General features: G+C 36.0%; 1 protein-coding gene and 1 long non-coding RNA gene across 2 annotated transcripts in view; one reads left to right on the top strand and one right to left on the bottom strand.

Annotated features, from left to right (window-relative positions):
* Positions 1 to 23,538, top strand: part of LOC105841416 (uncharacterized) — a 312,744-nt gene that overhangs the window by 236,638 nt on the left and 52,568 nt on the right. The window contains exons 5-6 of the mRNA XM_021347008.3: positions 5,955 to 6,088; positions 22,620 to 22,787. Of these exons, the coding sequence (XP_021202683.2) occupies positions 5,955 to 6,088; positions 22,620 to 22,787 (302 nt within the window). The remainder of the gene's footprint in view (positions 1 to 5,954; positions 6,089 to 22,619; positions 22,788 to 23,538) is intronic.
* LOC134201008 (uncharacterized) overlaps positions 1 to 23,538 on the bottom strand; it is a 192,686-nt gene that overhangs the window by 67,813 nt on the left and 101,335 nt on the right. The gene's annotated exons all lie outside the window — the stretch shown is intronic.

Below are 23,538 nucleotides of genomic sequence, written 5' to 3' on the forward strand. Positions count from 1 at the left end.
CAGATTGTTCCATAGATTCTAGACTTAGGAGAATAATTGAAGAAAATCAATCACATCAGTTCTAATATATATAGTTTTCAGAATAAAAACCGAATTAGGGTATAGGATATTAGGTAAAAGCTATTCGGCAAAAGGATCCTGATACGTGTGCAAATTATCAACCTTATCAGGTACCTTGAAGTTATTGAAAATTACATTGAAATATCCCGTTACGTAGGTAGATAGATATAAGTAGGCCAAGCTAATGAAAGTAGCTGAAATCAGTTACACGTTTTCTTTTGAGAATACGAACCAGACAAAAAATGCTAATCACGTGAAATATTAAATTAGTATAAAGTCCCATCGGTGACCTCATTTATCAAACTAGTAAACTAATCTTTTCGCATTACTTTTAAAACTATACTCTCAAGTGTATATTTCATTTGCAGATTATGTCAAAAGTTTCGTATTTAAGCACGGCTTTGGAATGTTAAATGTTGGTGTAGTTTGTTACAGATAGCACTTTTGTTAATTGTTGTTTTGGGGATTATTATGGTTTCAAGTTAAAATTTAAACGCTTTTAAAAAAACGAGGTTAGTTGACCCGTGTCGTATTTATTTAAACTAGTATGCCAATTAAATAACAAATGTTATGCAAAAAATGGTGAATATTTTTTTTATATTGCTTAGATGGATGGAAGATCTCACAGCCCACCTGGTGTTAAGTGGTTACTGAAGCCCATAGTTATCTACAACGTAAATGCGCCACCCACCTTGAGTTAGAAGTTCTAAGATCTCAGTATAGTTACAACGGCTGCCCCACCCTTCAGACCGAAACGCATTACTGCTTCACGGCTGGGCAAGGCGGTGGTATAATCGTAGCTGCTCCTAAATTTGAGTGCTGTTCAGAGACTCTAATGGTAGTCTGTGGTTATTCATTAGCGTACAGGAATCAAGTTGTAGTGACATTGTAGTCATCCTAACAACCTACTCCAGCTCTAACTCTTTCTGCTTCCAATTCATTCTAGATACTTCTGTCATAAAACAACTGGTTCAAGCCTGAGACGCTTGTCAATAAAAGCGTCGGCATTCACTTTATAATATCTATGGGCTTCAGTAGCTGATTCACAGAAAGTAAAGAGCAGGCTTGCCCATTTACGCAATAAGAATTTTTCGCTTTATTATATTTCAAATTGAGTGTTGATGAAAAAGGCAACCTTAATTGATTTATTAAGATAATTAAAATACTTCAAGTTTTTTGTTGGGACAAAGAGTGGACGCTTTCCTCTTTTTAGCTAAAAGAGTATTGGTGTAGATTCTGTATGGTGCACTCTAATTCTGACGTTACTATTTACTAGTGTGCACTCTCGAATATATTACATCTATGGTGCACTCTGTCTAGAATGAATTTAAAATGTTATTGACTTATTTTTGAACAATAGAAGACGATCCATATTTGCATTACTGACATTAAATTTTAAGAAGAATCGATAATAAAATTGCGAATCCCACACAATCTTGCAGAAACAAAGAGCTATCGAAATCGTTTTGCGGAAAAAAAAATGCATTAACAGCGTTGTACCTTACCAAAGGAGACAGATTCATATATTTTTTTCATTCATCGGGATACATGACTTTACATTTTCATATTTCAGTGTTTCGTAGAAATTCCAATTTTTTGTAAAAATATTGAATACTCCTAATGTAGAAATCTTTCGTTAGGCCTCAAGTTCCTTTTGCCTTTGATTGTCCTTCTTGAAAACGAATTTTTTGATGGTATAAAATTCGCTAGCGTCACATACAAAATTAATAGTAAAAATTTGTAAGATTCTATCTAAAATAAGATTCGACAATAAATAATAATGGATATTAAATAAGTCCACTTAAAGTCAGAAGCATGAATTTAATTTTAGACCCAATAAGGAACGCAAGGCAAAGATATTCGCAATAAGAATACTTCAAAGTAGCATTGCCTTTTCTTAGATGATATCTTATAGTGCGTAACGAGTCAATCTGAACGCCTCAGGAGGCAGTCCCCAAAGGAAAATAGCTTCTCAATGTTTATGATAAACAAAGGTAGCACAGAAAATGACGGAACAGTTATTCACGTGGAAGGTATTGTCGCAGAAGGCGAACGCTTTTGATGTCATCGCATTAAATTAAATTTTGCGTTTTTTGTGTGAAAGATTTTCTGTTTTATCGTCGGAACGATTTATATTTTCATTCCTTCGACGTCTTCAATTAGATTTACTTTTACCTTGTTCTTTTGCCGTTTGACGCTGTTTCCAGATATCTATGGTTTCAGGTAAATTGAGTGAAGCTATTTTAAATAGGTAAGGATGTCGCCAGCAGCATTCTAAAACAAAAAATCTTTCATTATCAATACTTTTTTTGAATTATTGCGAATACCTAACAGCTTAATCCTTGGGGACCACAGCCTCTATCGTTTCAGTTTCAACTCCAAACCCTAATAATAATTAGCACCACACTGATAACAATAATCCTTTAACACCATTTCAAAATGCAAGGAATCTTTGGAGTATAGCGAAGTTAAAAAATAAAGCCATTGGCTTCACTCGTCAGACATCTCGAAAAAAATATAAAACATTGCCCCTTGTTGGCTCCAACGAACTGGCAAAGTCAATACACTCAACACAAGTGGAAAGCTACGCTAACGAGCCCATCACATGCCCCGGGACTCATGGTAAATATTATTTCGACTGGAGGCAGAGTTATTCTGGGAGGTAAATTGAAAAACGTTTGCTTCACGGATTTCTCGTAGTGTGGATTTAAGACGTCGTTTAGTTGATTGCTAATGTAGATTAAATGCTAATAGTCGAATACAGTCTAGTAGATAAGTTTTTTTTCTTCTATAAAGCTCTAGGAGGCTTGGAACTGCCTGAACCTGTTAACCTCGTTGTTTGTCTTATACCTCAGTAAGCATTTTTATGCTGAAGAACTCAACTCATCAATCAGGTCTTTGCAATAGGAAATTTAATTTGGCACTCAGTTAAATAAGCACAGCAAATTTTTAGCACCGAAACATGGACCAGATTTATTGGAGTTCTAAATGAAATATTGAGTCTAGACAGCTGAAATAAAGTTCGTAATGAAAATAAAACCTTCAAAAGCCGAGTTGGAGATTTTAATCCTTTTAGCAGCTCTGGGGTGCTGTATTATTCATTAAACCTCTTGTATTCGCGTTTATTTTATTGTACACTTATTTGATATTAAACGAAATTAACAGCCAATAAACAAGAAGGGATCCGAATTATAATTGGAGGAGCGGTCCCGGTTCGGGCCACGTAATTGTCTTTAAATATGTTTCGACCAAAATAATCTTTTTCAGTGATTAATAATCTAAATATACATGATTTTATATAAATATTTTGAATCGAAACTTCAATAAGCAGAGTACTGAAGAAAGAAGAAGATATGAAGCTTTAATAGGTGATTCGCCCATTCTAATCATTCTACCTTCGGGAAAATACAAAGATTTGTCTTAGTTAAGTATTTAATATGTATTAATAAAATTAATTAATTAAAAAGTAAAATATATAAAAAGTAAATAAAAATATGTACTAAAATGAAATCCACAAAATCACTAGAGCGTAATTACTAGTAGCTGGTGAGTGTAGATTGACCATATTATGCATAATATTACCAGCATACGCTAGTCGTCGCGCATATTTGGGACTACTCGTCATATATCATCGGACGAGGGCATTCACGTTATTGTGACTACTTATATCTGATGAGTTGTAAACTTGTCTACCCATTGAAAGCAAAAGTCACTGTGATATATTATGAACTCGACGTAGTACTCAATAGTAGGTATTGGGTGCACAGAGACAGGACAATGGTACCTACCCATGCAGGCAGTAGAATTAAATTAATAATTAACGTTCGAAATATTATTCATAAGATTGATGGACGAGCTCACGGCCCACAGGGCTAGTGAAGCCCATAGACATTCACAACGTAAATTCCGCCACCCACCTTGAGACATGAGTTTTGAGTCTCAGTTTTAAAGTACAGTGGCTGTCCTACCCTTCAAACCGAAACTCATTGCTCCTTCACAGCAGAATGATGGCGAGTGACGGTACTTACCCTTACGTGCTCAAAAGTCGCCGTACTATCAATAATAAAATACATTATAATATTATTTTTTGCGGGTTTGAATGTTATTCCACGATGTTATTCCTTCCTCGTGGAAGTCATTCGTGAACATGACATAATATCAAGCACGTATTTTTTTGGAAAATTGATACCTATCACGGCAACTTCACGAATTAAACAATTCCAAGTTCGGATATTCTTTTTTACTATAGATACTATCATCTTTTACAAAGATATGGCAACAGTGAGTTACAAATTCACTGGTAGCCATACTGTTGAAAATTTATAATCCTAATATCATTCCATTTCGCGTATCCTCAAAAATTAAGATCCCACTACAATCGTACCTGCTGTTGATAATACCACAATAACACGAGGATGGTATTATGTAGATTTGTAAACGGTTAGCTCTTTTGGACCAGGGTTAAGGGTGGCTTATGGGGGTTGTTTGGAGGAGCGCGTAAAATTTTTCGGCCGGTCCCTATCTTAAGGTAAATCTTCGCAGAGATGCTGTCCCTTTTGGAATAGTACGTCTTGTATCAAGTCGTGTGTCCCAAAACGCTTTGTGATAATCTTAGTGGATGTTTTTTATTGTTCTCTGTTTGTTTTTGTTGTTATATCTCGACAAGAAGGTCGGATATCCATTATTAAAACTTTTCAAACTTTAAATTTGCAATTCTCATGTATAGATAGGTAGGTAAACATGTGGCCAGTGTTGGAAAAACGATTAATTACGTAGTTGATTTAAAATTTTTAGGTAGACCTTGAAAAAGCACCAAATCAGAGTTTTTGGAAAAAATATCTACGTTAAATGATTCTAATTTCCAGATATAATATTTGTTGTAACTATCAGATAAACGAAGATATTTACCACTACAACCATTTTTCTGTGAAAAAATATATTTCTAGACCTTTAACCTATTTTGAGACGTTGAAACATCAATTCATCGAAAGCTTAGGAGGAACAGACCCGACAACAGTTGCAAAAATGTTTGAGTCACTCACATTAGTAATTCCTATAATAACTTTAATTATAATTATTAAAGTTACAGTCTAACAAAGCTTCCAGTGAAATGCCAAACTTATTTTCTTCATTAAAACGTTAAACAAAGAAAAGAGAATAACTTTATTTACCTTAAAAACATACAATATGAAACTCGTCTCTTTGCTCCTATAAAATTCAAATAAAGTAATAAACGGTTGAGAAAAGTATAATTTTTGAGTGTTCAAACCTCGTTTCGCAGACGTAATCATAATAAAACACTCAATTTGTCATTTCGTTTGGAGTAATGAGATAATTTACACAGAAAAATATTCGCTCAAACACTCACCTTCTTACATCAAAAGGGCGACTCAAAATTTTGATTTAAAATTCTTCAAAGTAATTTTAGCTGATTTAATTAGTACGTGGTTAACTAAAAATTTCATGCCATTTGAAAATGAAATTCCACAAACAAGTTTAAATATTTCCATGCAAATACAGATCTTTACTAGATAATAGAACGATTACTGCTATAAATATTATTACTAAAATTAATACAACAACAACTTTGGCAACGAAAACTAACATCGTGTAATTAAATTAAAATTAGGCTTATCAGAAGGATCAAGGTTACTCGGAGAGAAACGAAGAGGGCTATGAGTTTCCTTGCGAAATCGGATCAGGAATTTTTCATAAGAACCAAGGTATCTGGCATAGTCAATGATTAAATTGGAACACGTCTTTATATAATTATAGAACTTAATGCATTTCTGCAAACCCTGTATATTATATATTCTATACGAATATGAAAATTAAAATTAGTACTATAATAGCTTTAATTGTATATATAATTAGCAAATTCTCTTCTTCCACAGAATTACCTCCAGAGAAGCCGATCATCAAAGCTGAGAAAGGCTGGTATGCGTCTGGAGATTCTCTACGAGCACAATGTTCGTCTCCGCCGGCAGATCCTCCAGCGAATCTTACCTGGTTGTTAAACGGAAGAGATGTGAGTACTGTGTTTCTGCCCACTGTTATAATATGAAGGTACACAATCTGATTTATATGATAATGCAAATTTATGATTTTTCATAATTATAGGCATGTTATGACTCGAAGTCGGTTTTCAATTTGGGTATAGCTCTACCCCATGGTTCGCAACAATAACTGGTTCTGTGTTGCCCACATCCAGCAAACCCTCAGCCCTTCAGCAGGTCGTCGGCGTCGGTCCGCCTTATTCAACTGTACCTGTGCAGCTCCTTCCGGTGTACAGAAGGGCCAATCATTCAACTGTTCTATAAGCAACCTACCCTGAGCACTGTCACTTGGATCTCTCGGAGTTCAGACTCAGATTTTTCCTATCGCGAATCAATTAGGTCATTTGATTTAAAAACCAAAAGAGCTATTATTCCAATATGCACGTAGCAAGTTGAGAAATGGTAACAATTTTATGGTATAGGCTCGCCCCCAAACCTCTTAACACATCTACACCAATAACAAAACCAACCTGATCAAACGACATACATATGTGTGTGGTTACGCTAAACCATTTTTATAAATTGATTTTATAATTGAATTCGAGATTTGAAAATACACGAAACTGGCCTAATGCTAGTACAACAACTGGAAACAGTAATTTTTTTTACTGGTGGTAAGTATTATGAATCCGCAAGAGTCATGGTTATAAGAGTAGGACAGGTAGACAGTGTTTTGTTGTGTTCTATACTGGTCTCCTGTAGCCACCAAAAAGATAGATAGTATAAAGATAGATAGATAGTATGGTGTGATAGTATGGTCTATGAGCTCGTTTCCCTACTTAAAACAGGGATTCTCTATTTAATTATCAAAACATATTATTATTTGTATGACCGCTTTTAAAATTCATCATAAAAAGTAGTTGATTTTAATCTAAACAAGAACATTGTTGTTGTACAGCCCCCGACGACAATCCGCGTCCCTCGGGAGCGAGTGACGTGACGTCTCGACTTGATAAATGAGTGGGCTCGCTCATTGTTTCCGAGAAAAAGTTCGGATCAAATCCTGCAAGAGAATGGATTTTAATGAAACTGATCCATCTTTGAAATAAATGAATACTTTGGCTTTTTGCGGTCTCATTCTTCGATCTTAAAGTCAGATATCTAGATGATAATCTGAAGAGTTGCTTTTGAAATTGTTTATCGCAAAAATGATATATCGTATCGTTGATTTTTAAACATTATAATGTTTTGGAAGATGACTACTTAATACCAGGTTGAAGATTCGAAGTTGTACAAAGGCATCATAGCGTCGATGCCACCACCCCCTTTAAAACATGAGGTTGTAACCTCAATTGTATAGAACCTGCCCCACACTGTAAATAGGAAATCATGACTGTACATGATCTTTGTGATTGAATTCTCTTGATTAATAAAGAGGCATTTTTGTAACAAACTAGTATTATAAATATTATGATCCTATTTTCCGAGTAGCTCAAATGCTTGTGGTTACACAATGTGATCAATTCCTGGTAAATCTTTCTAGTAAACTTTAAACTTAGGAATGGCATGACTATCTTGTTTTTTTTTTTTTGTTTTATTAAATGAGTTGTGGCTCTGGTGGCTTATTGATACAATATTGTTAGAATAGGAAAGGATTATTTAATGGATTCGTTACAATCACCACACATACCTAAGATATAAGGTTATAATCAGTCATTAATGCACTTTAAGTCAATTACAAAATGTACGTGACTTCTTTTACTCTCAGAGTATAATAATGGCGGATTGTTTACCATTTAGTATCTGAGCAAGTGCACAAACATTAGAAAAGGGAACAAAAATTTTACTTGACTTTCGGAGCTCTAGTCTCAATTATTATCTGAGGATGAAGTCTGAGGATCATTCTTAAAAAAATTCAGAACTTTTTCTATAGGTTGATTGATAGATCGAGTAAGCAATGGCCATAAATATTAATAAAAAATAGCCACAATACAATCCCATTCTGTTACCAAAAACTCTTGAAATTATCTGTTACGAAAATCGTCATTAAGGAATGTCGAAGTTAAAATACCGTAGTGGTAAATGATGCAAATAATAGGACTGTTTCTTGGAATCCTATTGTTTGTCAACTGGAAAACTTACTTGAGAATGATAGTATAGAAGTTAAATGATTTTTAGTGATTCCGTAACATAATTAAAATGTGACATCGAGGCTGTCGACTAAGACCATTACGTACCGGTGAACAAACATTCCGATATTTCACAACGGATTTTAAACGTTCAAGCGAGCGGTACACAAAGAACTTTGCTCTCAACTCGACGAAAACAAGCTTAGAGTTTCCGACGGAGGCATCGTCTCGTGCAAACACTCCAAACGGACAGGATCCGGTGCCTTCAAAAATACATTCTGTACGTGTTTTGGCATTGCGACCGGCCGTGCGAATCATCGGATTTAGAATAACAGAGGTTTTGAAGTGAAACTTCTTTGTCGACGTAGCGAGGAAAAAACGTATGTAACGTTTTTCGGTTACGCGCCATCTTAATTTCTTCCGTTACGCGCCATGTTTATTTTATTTCTATTTAGTTTGTTATCAACAGATGTCGCTGTACGTAAATTCAACAATTACTGAATCGCGGTGACGAGATGTTACACAGTTGATGGACGTTCTCGTATTTCTCTTGCTAACTCATACCTACCTGGCGTCGGGATACCGTGATCATGCAGGCGGTTCCCCCGGGGTGCGGCTGTTCCTTTGCACTCCGGAGTAGTTGATCTTTGCGATTATTTTTATATTTTATGAGTTTCACTTATACTGTGTGTGACTTGCACACACACACATTATTTCCTTTATTCGATTTATGACTGAAGGCTTTAAAGGCAGTTTCATTGAATAATTCGTTCGCTGTTTCAAATTTCTCATGGCTGCCTCAAGTGCTTAATGTTTGTACTTTGAAGCTGCATGTAATAGTAATTCTGTTTTTGGAAGTAGCATTTATGTATCCAGATACTTTCAATACGAAAAAGTACGGTGATGCGATTGCTGGGATTTGAATTTTATGTCGATATCAAAATTCTACTATTGAGTGTAGCAGAGCTTTCATTCGTACGTGTTTTGTAGATTGGTGAAGTAGTAATCAAGGGCGTCGACGTAACAATTTGTATCACAGCTTTCGTATCTTAATTTGTATCTATCAATGTTTGTATGTATTACTTTGTATCTTAAGATATACTAGCAATTGTATTTTTATAAGTTTCATGGCAGCTCGGCAAGTAACTAACAGGTACTGAAAGACTTCCTGTCCGTAAAGATATGGAAGTTAATCGCCAATATTTACAATGTAATTTACATACTAACATTTGCTTAGTATGTATTTCGTTAGAAAATTTGCCAGCGGAAATTAACACCGGTGCATTGCTAGATGCAAATGCACCGAAAGTCTTATCATCTCTTTGAAGTCGTCTAAATACTTCATACTTCAGATACTTCATGGAAATTCAATACACGATCCGGCCAACCATAACTGCAAAAGTCACCAGTAAAATTTGTTTGTAATAGAAAATACTAGGATCTTTGTCAAGCGCTCAAAGAGTTTTCACTTAAAAACTTGTCGTCTACATAACAATGCCGTCTGCGTAAGAATCAGTATTCTTGACGGTACATTTAAAATATCGCTTCCACACAAACGAGGCATCACTAAAAGCCTCGTGCAAAATTCGCCGAATACATTCGCTAAACTATTATGATGCAAAGTTTTCTCGTTTTCTCTTTTAGTTTTAAAAAGTGTAGTAGTTCAACAAATCTTCCACGATTGCCTTTTCAACGAAGTGTACACCCGGGCACCGTTAAAATTATGGAAAGTTGAATTTTGTACTTTCAGTATGGGTAGGATTAGGACGATGATAATTATAATCTTATTTATTTCTTAAATTATTATTATTATACTGAAACATTTGATTCTTTCGTTAACAATGAACTTAATAAGACGCCCAGTATACGCCTATCAACCGATACGACTAAAATAATAATACCTAGCTAACACAAGACACACACCCACACACTGAAGTAAAAAAAAAAAGAATACGATCTGAATTGAGAGCCTCCTTCTTCTTTGAACTAGGTTAAGAAAATCGTAGTGTATTTTGGTATTTCTGTGTAAAAATTCCGTTACGATTATACAGATATTTTAACACAGAAATGCAGTCAAAACTCCATTCTGGTCAATAACATCAGAAAAGTACCCTTTTAATTAAAATAAATTATATTTTCGGAAAAATCCGAAACCATGGTGTGGCTTAAAAGGAAAACATTGAACATTTTTCCAAATTCCTAAAATTTAAATATAGCCTGTTAAAAATTTATAAGAAAATTTCAAAAAACAAATTTTAAAATAATCTGAGTACATTCAATTAAACCCTAATCCGCAAATTTCCATATTTTAAAATTCGAAATTGACAGAAAATTATCTCCCGACGGGGGTATATTTAAATGACCCTTTCTAGTCTGGTTTGTGGTGAACATCAGGGAAAACGTACTCACCGTCCCTTTGTGTACGGGCTGTCATTTCAGTTGACATACCCTGAGGGACAAAATGTTTTTATTACCTTTGAAATGATTTATTTTTGGGACTAATTTTTCGGACCTTTAGTTTCATGCCTGAAGCGTTCATCAGAACTCTTAGTTATTTTTTAATTCGCAAAATTAAATAGACAACCAATTCTATTAAAATAGTATGCAATTAAAGTATTTGGTATTTCTTAGTAAATATATGTGTCACATTTGGCTTTAATACCAATATTTTCCCATTAGCTTTTATGAGAGTAGTCTGCCTTATCTGATATTAATTTACGATGCGGTCTACTTGCTAGTGTTTTTTCGCCATCGATTGTTTGTTGAAGTATTTACTAACCTTTTTGCTGTCCAATTAGTGTGTCAAGTAGTAGTGAGCTATTTTGGGTTGTTTCTACCCTCATTCTTATTTCTTCCACTTTATTATATACTGATTTGGGTCACAAACGGGTCGGTAACGTTAGTATGATTTCTATCGGTTCATGATATAAGCAAACTATGATCCATACTACGATTAGACGCGCGACACAAATAAAAATATTATTATTTCACTACCATCATCTCGAAAGAAGGTTTTCATTATTTGCAGTAATGAAATTTTATTAACCCCAAAGATTAGGCGTTCACTAAAAATAATTAACCAAATAAATTTTCGCTCCTTGGCTAATAACCTCAAACTTGTCACAACACACCCACATCACGAAATATTACAAGGAAACCTTATTTATACTATCCGCGGATAACAACGTAGGCAACGTAATTAAATGCCAGATTCTGTGAGGGGATCAAAGGTTTATCCGGGCCCATTAGAAGCCTCGGTGGGGCTCGGCCATTTCAGGCGTTTTGGTGTATCACCCGAGAGTTCTTGATTCATATTTATAATTTCTTGGTAACTTTAGGGGACTTGTTTTATTAGATTTGTTTTAAGATCTGAAAGTATTCGAGATCTATAAGAAACGATTTGTCAGGACGTTATTAGATTTTTGGAACTTTTATAAGTGTTTTGGTGGTAAATTTGTTTGGTATATATTGCTTATTTTTTGGGTTTGAGCTCTGGACGTTGTCAGTTAGCACTTAAGTAAAACAAATCACTTATTAATTTTCTGTCCACAAGAGCTCTTACTATTTTAAATTCTAATTTTATCTCTAAATATTAATAACAGTATTATTATTTTATTTTGCCTCATATTTAATGAATGTATTGATAAAAGTACTTGCAGTAACTTCAAGATCACATACTCGTTTGTTTTGATATAAAGAAAATTTTAAAAAGAAATTAACGAAGAAAAAAATAATAATAATACTCGATTGAAATCTATATTTGTGAAATTAATGCACAGGAAAAAATCGAAATTAATTTACATCCTGACTATTTCTGAAACAAGTTATATTTCTGTCATTACGGTTTTAAGTTTGAACCAGTCATTACACAATACTTTTTATACAAAATTTGAGACTTCCGTACAAAAAATTAACACATTGGCATAAAATTAAACAGAGTGTGCCATTAAACCATTTTTATTTATTTATTTCATTAAGTATTCTGTATATTGTATTCAGTTTCCTGAATTTAGCCCATTGAGTTCTCGCCGGATCTTCACAGTGGGTCGCGATTCCGATCCTGTGGTAGATTCCGCAAAGCCTGTTCTTGCTAAATCTGGTGTTAGCAAAACCACTCAGGTTGAATCTGAGAGCTCACCCTCCCGTCAGTGCGTAGCTGGAATAGCCTACTAGCGAATAAATAAGTAGGGATAAAAAAACTGATTGATATACACCGATGTTTTTTTTTTATTGCATAGATGGCTTGACGATCTCACAGCCCACCTGGTGTTTAGTGGTTACCGGAGCCCATAGACATCTACAACGTAAATGCGCCACCCACCTTGAGATATAAGTTATAAGGTCTCAGTATAGTTACAACGGTTGCCCCACGCTTCAAACCGAAACGCATCACTGCTTCACGGCAGAAATAGGCAGGGCGGTGGTACCTACCCGCGCGGCGTCACAAGTGGTCCTACCATCAGTAGAATGTAATGCAATCTAGTAGTAGTATATTTAGATAAAACCCACAACCGGTCATCCATCTAATTCTAGACTCAGTTCTAAGTACATTGAAGCGGGCACAAAACGGCACTTTCGGAAACTGTCTCAGAACTTTGTTATCGTTTAATAGCAGCTAACTTAAACTACGGCTCGCGAATAAAACTTTAGACAACTGTAGTTTATTTATTGTTGTTGTGAAAATATTTTGAAAATAGTTATTTAGGGTGCGACTTTGTGTGTTCAAGCCACATTTGTAGTTCTAATTATTTGGTTTTATTTATTTACTTATGTACACACAAAAATGAAGATATAGTACAGATTAATAAGAAAAGTATGTACAAAGGCACTGCTTATTTCTTTAAGAAAACTCTTCCAGCAGACCTGCGAGAAGATTATGAGAATAATAATTAAAAGTGATGAGTGTGTGTAGTAAAATAATAAATACAACATGAGAATCATAATAGTAATGCACATACACATAGCAAATATTGTTAAACTTGAATACAAAATATTATAAGTAACACAGTATATACGAAGAGTTGATATTAAGGTTTTCATTATAAGCCTTACATTATAGGCTATTTATTCATCATATACATATTTTGCATATACTATGCACTCTATTTAATATTACTAAGCAATATTGTCTACATAGATAGTTGAATATGTACGTATTTACCTCGTGGTTTCTTCAAGCTTGTAGAAGACAGACTATTTTCTAGCCAATCGACGGCTTCTAAAAATTTATTCCTAAATCACTTCAATGAAAATATGTTTTGCTCTTAAGCACAACGTTAACGAATACGAATAAGCACCATTCGAAAGCGGATTACAGAACGAATTTATAGATATCTCTGAGTAAAACGATAAGGCCGCGTCCCAACTGAAAAACCGAGCCATTGTTCCATTTGGCATTCCCACGACGCACTCTTGTTCCTTGCATTATTTCCGCATTCCCTTGGGCACACGTCTACTCAGTTAGTGTCTCCATACGGCTTCCCGTGCCGAGACACATCTCGGATAATGTGGCTTTGGAAAACAATTGCTTAAAGCCGAGTCAGAATATGTTTTGGATTTAAAATCTTATTTGGTAATGTTACGCCGGTAAGAGTAACGCCATCTATCGCCCAATAGCGGAACGAATATCGAAGGACCTAGTAACATCTAGATCGCTCGAGAACGAGAACGCCATCTATTGTCAGATAGCGGAAACACACGGCGAAGGTACTCGACTTCTGAGGAATGTTCTCGACGATTCTAGGGATGTCCTATCGACTACAAAAGCGTTGCAGAGATGGCACGCAGTCAGTAAGTAATCGGAACTACTCGAAGCGAAACAGCAAACGGATTACCCGAAGCGAAGTGGAAGAAGTGAATTAAAAATTTTAAAGTGTTCTGTGAGTGTTCTAAGTGATCAATACAGTTTTAAGTTGTACTTTGGTGGAACATTTATTTATCCCGAACCCTAGCGCGTAACAATAAGTACAAAATTGTGCTTTTCTAGCAGCCAGGTACCAGAAGATAACAAGATAGAGAAGATAACAGCAAGGCAGGATCACCGGACGTTTATTGTGTATGTAATGTTTCAAGGATGCAGATAAAAACTGTTGTATAATAAATAATACGGTGTAGTGTTTGAACACACGATCATATTTTACATTTTATGATTTCACTCATCTTAAAAGCTGCAACTTGGTTTGTAATATATTTAACTAATTAAAAAATGTATATTAAATTTATAATGTATATTAATATATATTAAATCTATAAAAAAATATTTAATTCTGATCTTGATTAATTTCTGTCTGCCGATGAATAATATACATATTATAGACAGAGATTAATACTTTGTTGGTTCTCTTTCTGTTTTCTACTTTTCTATTGTATCACACTGGTGGTATGACCTCTTGTGAGTCCACACGGGTAGGTACCACCACCCTACCTGTTCCTGCCGTGAAGCAGTAATGCGTTTCGGTTTGAAGGGTGGGGCAACCGTCGTAACTATACTGAGACCTTAGAATCCATATCGCAAGGTAGGTGGAGGCATTTACGTTGTAGATATCTATGGACTTCGGATAAACTGGATTCTACGCTTTTATTGCATATATAGACTAATATTGTCTATTCAAAAGATAAAATTGTTAAATAACAAAAAAATATCGAACGAATAATTATACAGTTAGTACTTATAAAAACAGAGCACAATCACTGTGTTTTTAATTATAATTAAGCTTCTAAAATCAAGCGTTTTGATGAGAGTTCAAGCAAATTTTTTTACAACGAACAAACCGCTTTAATACCCTAGCCTTTATAACTGCTCTGCACGCGTTTTATGCATGAGCATCCGGGTGATGGAAGGCCGGCTATCCTCAACCCACGCTGGTTCTGACCCAGCGGGGTATTCCGTAGGATAGACCATTCTAACCGGCGCCATCTAGGCGGGCTTCGGATAGCCTGCCGACCGAGAGGGCTGGTGGTCGTGGCGCCGACGACCGCCAGTCCGGCGTCCCGAGGGGAAGGGTGATGGGAGAGATGTGCTCCGCACTAAACGCTTCACTTTCCCCCCTTTGCCTTTTCATGAGTTTTGTCTCATGCGAGGTTTGGACGTTGGTTGTTGAGAGACGGGAGGTTTTAGTCGGTTCGACTCCGACATGCCCCGCCCTCCATCCCCAGTGAAGGGCGGAAGTCCGGCGATTTCCTCCTGACAAAAAAAAAAAGCCTTTATAACGTTTTTAGCAGTTAAACCCTCTCGGCTTGAGCCCCGTGAGCTCACCTCACCACTAGTGCGGTGAATCTACAAAATAACCCCTCGAGTTTACTAGAAAAGGAAGTTAAAAAAAAGCATTTAAGAATCCGAATACAAATCCCGCACAGTCCTGTAATATATTTCCTAAATCATAGCCACTGTGAGCCTTAAGGAATTACATATATATATTCGATGTGTTATTTCCAGGAGTTTCTTCGGTAAAATATTACCTTGTTTACGTTTCACACCTTTCCAAAGAAGAAAAACGTGAATGTAAAACAAATCCAGTTTTACATGAATATCAATTACATTTATCAAACATAATATGATATTAAGCCTCAAAGTATTTTTATTGGAAATTATGAAAATGATTGAACCGAATATATCAATAAACAGAGAATTTGTTGAATATTTGAATTATGGATACTCTTTTTTATTATTTATTAAGGATTCTTTTCTCTGTAATATTATGTATGTAAAAAAATATGTCATTACATTTGTTTATTCGGTTCAAGTAGCAACAGCTCGCGGGCCCATAAGTGTTAGCTTCTAATTGACTCCATATTGAAGAGGTTCTATTGGCGATAATCCTGTTCGCATATAACCTATGGGGACTATAATTTTATTGCTTAGGTGGGTGGACGAGCTCACAGTCCACCTGGTGTTAAGTGATTACTGGAGCCCATAGATATCTACAACGTAAATGCGCCATCCACTTTGAGACATAAGTTCTAAGGTCTCAAGTATAGTTACAGCGGCTGCCTCACCTTTCAAACTGAAACGCATTACTGCTTCACGGCAGAAATAAGCAGGGTGGTGGTACCTACCCGCGCGGACTCTCAAGAGGTCCCACCAGTAAATACTAGAATAAAGTAGAGTAAGTACACTTAATTTGCACATCATAAATATGACAACCAGACACAATCGTTTCCACATACAGAAATTCTCGAAAAGATACGCCAGATATGTTGCGATACCTATACTAAGAAAACCGATGTCCACTATGTGTTTGTATATATTCGATTATTTATATCATTATATCTGTATTACTAGAGTAAAGCTCTTCCTTACTACTTGGAACCTTTGTGTTCATCCACGTTGCGTATAACATGTTTACTACTTACCATGCGACTCCGGAATGAACCTCACTTCATGATGCTCTAAGAACAGTTGACTTAGGTTTTTTTTTAAAAAAGTACGCCAACAAAGTTTAACCGTAACCCACATTAATCACTGGTGGTAGGACCTCATGGGAGTCCGCACGGGTACGTACCACCATCCCGCCTATTTCCACCGTGAAGCAGTAATACGTTTCGGTTCGAAGGGTGGGGTAGCCGTTGTAACTATACTGAGACCTTAGAGCTTATATCTCGAGGTGGGTGGCGCATTTACGTTGTAGATGTCTATGGGCTATAAGCAATAAAAAAAAAAAAAAAACTATACAGTGCAAAAGGTGTGGAAAATGAGATCTTGATCTCTTGTTGATCTTGTTGACAAGATCTCATTTTCACAGTGCTCATATTGGGACTTAAACAATTTTCATAGCTTACTTATACCAGTGTACGCTCAAAATGAGCGCATATTTGAGAACTTCCTCTACTACCAATGTTCTACTGATATTTTTTCTACATAATAATCGAAGCCATTTTTCAATACCGTACTTCAGTTGATACAAGCGTAGCGCTTGGGAGAATTTATTCCAGAACCGACGAGCTCTTTGTATTGCTAATTTCGTCTTATTCTTTTATGTACAGTCGTCTTTTTGCCTCAGGTAGTTGTGATATTCAATGATTGCAAATATATTCTTGAGGAATATGTTTCTTAAGGAAGAAAAGTTCGAGTTTGGGCTACGTGACAGACTCTTGTGTGTACCGACTGTTCACGTAATATCGCGGTATCAAACTAAAAAATACATCGCAATATCTGGTCAATTTTGGCTGTTTAGGGTTTTCTGATGGAATTCATTTGGTCTTAGGCTTAAACAATAGGCTCCTCCCATAACCAGGTGGATCAAAAACTGGTCTTAAGTTAGGTTATTAAAGTGAAACTTCTTTAGGCGCATGAGGGTAAAATTTTTACAGATGTAGCGTCACGCAGGTATGCAACGGAAGTATCGAAAAAGAGAGAGAGAGCGATCGAGACCGATTGAGAGAGAGTAAGACAGGGCGAACGTAGCATGAAGCAAATAGCCATGGAGTGAGAGTAGTGAGCAAGCAAGTGAGAAAAATCGAGAGAAAAAGTGAGACAGAATGCTCAGTTCCTACATACTTTAAAACATACGTATAAAGTATTTTATTTTTAATACAGTGCCATCTGTGAGATGTTTTAATACTAACGTGTGTATGAAACCTCTTGTAGTGAATTTTAATTTAGGATATACGTGAAGTTAAAATATCAATTCACAGAGGTCGCTACCTCATACTATAAAAGGTGATTTACAATTATTTACTAATGACAAAATTTTACTAATAATATACTTAGACATTTAGGATAATTGTATTTTAATTTTTGAAGGTTTCACTTCTAACACTTGTGAATTGCACACATGATATATTGTTTTTGTTCTAATAAAGTAATTACACGCTCATTTTGGTACTGAGTGAGTGATACCGTGTTTCCAGCTGTTCTGAGAGACATAACATATTATTGGGTTCGTGCTTTGTAGACTGCTTGCTAATGATGCAACATTGGTGAAATTCGGGCGAGGCAATGGTTGCCGTTATAATATTCACCTTCCAGTGCATAAAAAAATGGGAACTTTATTTTGGCATTCATTGCGGGTTTTAACAAAGAAGATGCTGATATTGTATTATGCCCGAAGGATTTAATGTAAAAATTGTCTAAAAAGGAATTTCTCCTCAAACAACAACAACAACTTCTCGACAAGTATTGATAGGGATGGCTTTGCCAAACTTTGGACAGTGTACAAGTAATCTGTCTACCTACTGTCAAGAAATTTTGGGAACTTTTTTTTGTGCTCAAACGCAAAATGGTTCGTAACAATATAACAAATACACAAACATACACGCATATAGATTCGTATTAAATTCGTGTCATGGCTGTAATACCCTACACAACGCCTTAATTCCGTGTTCACTAAATCCTATCTTGGATATTGGAATCCGTACGGTTGGATAGCTATATCCCGTCAATTTTAATACGAAACAGTGATACGTTCAAGTTTGAAGAGAGAGACAGACATTCATTTTACAATAATATAGGCAGCGGCTTGGCTCTGCCCCTGGCATTGCTGAAGTCCATGGGCGACGGTAACCACTCACCATCAGGTGAGCCGTATGCTCGTCTGCCTACAAGGGCAATAAAAAAAAAAAAATTTGACAAAAGTCTCGTCGTGAGCGGAGACATTCAAGTTTTGCAGTCTATGGCGCCCGGTAACCACGTCACAGACACATCCGAAAGTATAGACCAACTTAGATTTCGACTTGTTGAAACGCGAACAAGATTTATAAAAACCATTCAATTAAAAATAACTCTTATAACAGTCACAGTGTCAACGGAAGCCTGAATGACAGATGGAAATGGGAAAAACTTTTAATCAAAAAACATTTCGCAGTGTGTAGCGATAAATCCAATAGTTTTACCCCCTTTTGTTTCGTTTGACAAGCGGGCTGTCACGTCACACGTGAAACGTCAGGATGCGGGTGGCTCTGTAAGTATTATTTGTTGAATGATAGGAAATTTCTTATGGACTCTTATGAATTTGTTGACTTGAAAAAGATTGATCGTGTAGTAAAAATGATCATCGTGCAATAAAAATGAAACCCGCAAAATTATAATTTGCGTAATTACTGGTGGCAGGACCTCTTGTGAGGCCGCACGGGTGGGTACCATCACCCTGCCTATTTCTGCCGTGAAGTAGTTATGCTTTTCGGTTTGAAGGGTGGGGCAGCCGTTGTCACTATACTTGAGACCTTAGAACTTATATCTCAAGGTGGGTGGCGCATTTACGTTGTGGATATCTATGGGCTCCGGTAACCACTTAACATAAGGTGGGCTGTGAGCTCGTCCACCCATTTAAGAAATAAATAAATAAAAAACTTGATGGGTTTTTGGTTTTACAAACGTGGTATATGTATAAAAATGCCTCTTAATTATTTTTAGAATACAGTCGCTTTATAATAATATACCTGTCCGTCTTAACTAATACCATAATAACAACAAAATGTAAATGAACTTTACAAATCGCGTACAATTTCAAAGTCCTCCGAAGAGAAAGTTGTGATAAATATCACAATGTCGTGTGACAATAATGTCATGAGCCTTTACAGTGAAAGAGAAATTGGAAATAATAAGTTGATCATAATATCAGGCATTGTCAGCGTTGCGTTTATGTACGTTAATATACAAATACGTTGAGTTGCCTAGATTTACTTTTTAAATTTTAATTAATTAGCCTATTTGATCATAACGTTGCACTACTGGATCCGTGACCAAATGGATAACTCAGAAATTCTACAGCCTTAATACTATTATAGACTATTAATCCTTCGTTAAGGAGGTACACACTTATCTAATGTTTCAAAATGAAAGTGTTTGACTAGTGTGTTACTTGTGTTGGTATATGGCACTGAAGTGAAGTCGCTCACAGAAGGGCCAAAGAGTTTGTTTTCCTACCTATGCTGATAGCCTTGAGAGGCTATTTCAGCTTATCCTAACGTGTGTAGGTGAGCTCACGGGGCCCAAACCGGAGAATTGCTAACACTGACCCTAGCAAGAGCTGTGCTTCGCAGAATCTACCACCGGGTCGGAAACGTGACCCACTGAGAAGATCCGGCGAGAAACTCAGTGGGCTGTGTCTGTGGGTTAGGGCCAAAGAGTGACTTTGGCCCTTTTGCAGCTTCCTCCTTCTTCAGCGATGGACATAGCTTCGAAGCTCCAAACGTGTGGTTGATGGCTCATGATGAGGTAGTTCGTGAAAGTCATTTGTGTACATACATCATTCAGAACCGTGTACATACTTATACAAAGTTGGAGAAAGATTGGTACAGGATTTGACCTCCACGTAAACGAATACACCTATTAATCATAGGTCATGGCTTCTTAATATGAGCTAGTGGTCGCCCAGAAGTTGAAATTCGACCATAATTATTATGAAATTATAAGTTTGAACATTATTATGGTTATATTGACAAAGACTTTACTTCTGTAATCACAGATTTTGGCAAGGCTATACTATAGACAAATAATATTAAAGACAAACAATACTAATCTATAGTTATTATCAATTTAACCACAGACTAACAATAAACAAAAGAGTTTATATACTCAAATACATCGTAGTAGGTGTAATGTTTTTTTTATTGATTTAGTGGATTTATTAATTTAAAAAATTATTTAAAAATATATTATTAAAAAAAATCCATTCTGCACTTCTTCTCTATATTTTCTATAACTACGAACGAAATTTTCGTAAACAGGGGTACAAAGTTTTGACGTGACAACGTCTTATAATTCGATGGAGCCGGCTGCACGCACGAAAAACATGACTCATGCGGCGTTACCTCGCTCTGAGGCGTATTTTCTTATGACGTTGTCACGTTCAACTATCGTCAGTAAACCGACTTTACAGACAACCGATTTTTTGCTTCACGTATTAATTTAAAGATAAGTACATAACTAACGCTAAATTAGAATAATATCTGTCTATATGATGTTTTTAATTCATACAAATCCACAATATTGTACCAACTCCAGAATACTGATATCCTATTCCCATTCATCGTTGACGATCGTATGATTTCCGCTGTAGTTGCTAATATATTTTAAGTGAAACCGGCTTATTTGCAGGACGATAGAGGATCTCTCCGTACAAGAACATGGATTTATGAGCTGTTTCAATTTATAAGGCATCCGATGATAATTCCGTTAATAATAAACAAGAGACTGATTTTGCGTGTAGTGATGAAGTCAATACTCGATTAAAATCGTATCGATAGTGAAATACTTAAAATATATTAACTATCGAGAAAACGTCGTGAATATTAAATTTCACATTAAGCATTAATGAATAAATTAAAGAATAGCATAAAATCATCATTAAATTCATACTATAGGAATTTTTGGGTTTTATTTGAAATGTCATTAAAATTTCTAGATTAAGGTTTCAAGTTAATTCACTTGGCCAATTATTTTTAAGTTACCAAATATAAAGCATAACGATTTAAAGATAAATTATATTTAGATATTTATCTTTATATGAGAAAAGAAAACTCTATTGTGTCTGTCAAAAGTTTATATTTTTAGTTCCGTGAGAAATACAAATCGAAGCATCAGCAAAGTATATTAGTAACAAACCGAGACACAGAATACGTCGAGCTGTGAGCTGATAGCAACACCTTTGAAGCCGTCGTGGCCTAAAGGATAAGATGTCCGGTACATTCGTAGCGATGCACCGGTGTTCGAATCCCGCAGGCGGGTACCAATTTTTCTAATGAAATACGTACTTAACAATTGTTCACGATTGACTTCCACGGTGAAGGAATAACATCGTGTAATAAAAATCAAACCCTCAAAATTATAATTTGCGTAATTACTGGTGGTAGGACCTCTTGTGAGTCCGCACGAGTAGGTACCACCGCCCCGCCTATTTCTGCCGTGAAGCAGTAATGCGTTTCGGTTTGAAGGGTGGGGTAGCCGTTGTAACTATACTGAGACCTTAGAACTTCTATCTCAAGGTGTGTTGCGCATTTACGTTGTCGATGTCTATGGGTTTCAGTAACCACTTAACACCAGGTGGGCTGTGAGCACGTCCACACATGTAGGCAATAAAAAAAAAACATAATGATGAACACAAGACCGCAACAAGTCTACATAATCACGAAACCCTTTTTAAAACCAACATTAACCGTTTATTATATATTTCTATGTTAATTCAGTGTTTATCGATAAATACGAAACTGCGCTGCTTGGTATTTGAAATTTATTGTTTTGAATACCAATTGAATACAAATGAAATAAATTATCAAGTACAAAACTGACTTTGTGCGATGTTCATATTTTAATTTTGCATGACTTCCTAAATAATAATAATAATAATAATAACAGATATACATTATTGTAAGAATTGACTTTGAAATAGTAAAAGCTTAGTCATGCGTTCCTAATCTTAAGACTAGGAGCGTTGTTCGAACCTCTAAATTTGTTAAGCTACTTCAATTTTAAATTTTCAATCTTCTTTCTTCACAGATCCAAGGCAAGCCTGTAATTCAACAGAGAATCCTGCCCAGCCCAGTAGTTCTAATTCCTTCGATAGACACGCCACAGTCTTCCAGAAATCTTCCGGCCGGAGAAGAAAACACTAACATTATATTCAGTCCATGGAAAGCGTTTGGTCCTTTTGTGGATACTATACAGGTAAAATCTGTTACATGATCAATAATTAATTCTTCTCTGGGCATGATATTTTTTTTATTGCTTACATGGGTGGACGAGCTCACAGCCCACCTGGCGTTAAGTGGTTACTGGAGCCCATAGACATCTACAACGTAAATGCACCACCCACCTTGAGATATAAGTTCTAAGGTCTAATGTATAGTTACAACGGCTGCCCCGCCCTTCAAACCGAAACGCATTACTGCGTCACGGCAGAAATAGGCAGGGTGGTGGTACCTAGCCGCGCAGACTCAGAAGACGTCCTACCACCAGTATATGCAATTACAATTAGATTATACCAAAAACACGATTTTGCCTATTTCTACCGTAAAGTAACTTGGAATAGGGTTGTTCCTTATTTAAAATTTAGGATCCTCTTATCGAGAAAAAAAAATCAAATTACTAATAAAATTTTCACATTGGAAGAGTGAACGTTAATCACACAGAGGAAGTGTGAGAGTAGCCCCGCTGATTGACAAATTAAAGATCGGACGGTTAGCGTGGTATGGACATGTGGTGCGTAGAGAGGAGATGCATGTGACTGGGAGATGTATGGAAATGGTAATGTGACGTACAGGGGGAAGAGGTCGACCGAAGAAAACACCGATGGAGTGTGTGAATGATGATATGAGAGAGAGAGAAGTGAGTGTTGAGATGACGGCTGGTAGAAGAGAATGAAAAATAAAAAAATGGCTGTGCCTACCCCACCTAGTGGGATAAGGTGGAGACAAAG

Source organism: Bombyx mori, chromosome 22 (assembly GCF_030269925.1).
Source record: "Bombyx mori chromosome 22, ASM3026992v2".
Classification (NCBI taxonomy): Eukaryota; Metazoa; Arthropoda; class Insecta; order Lepidoptera; family Bombycidae; genus Bombyx; species Bombyx mori.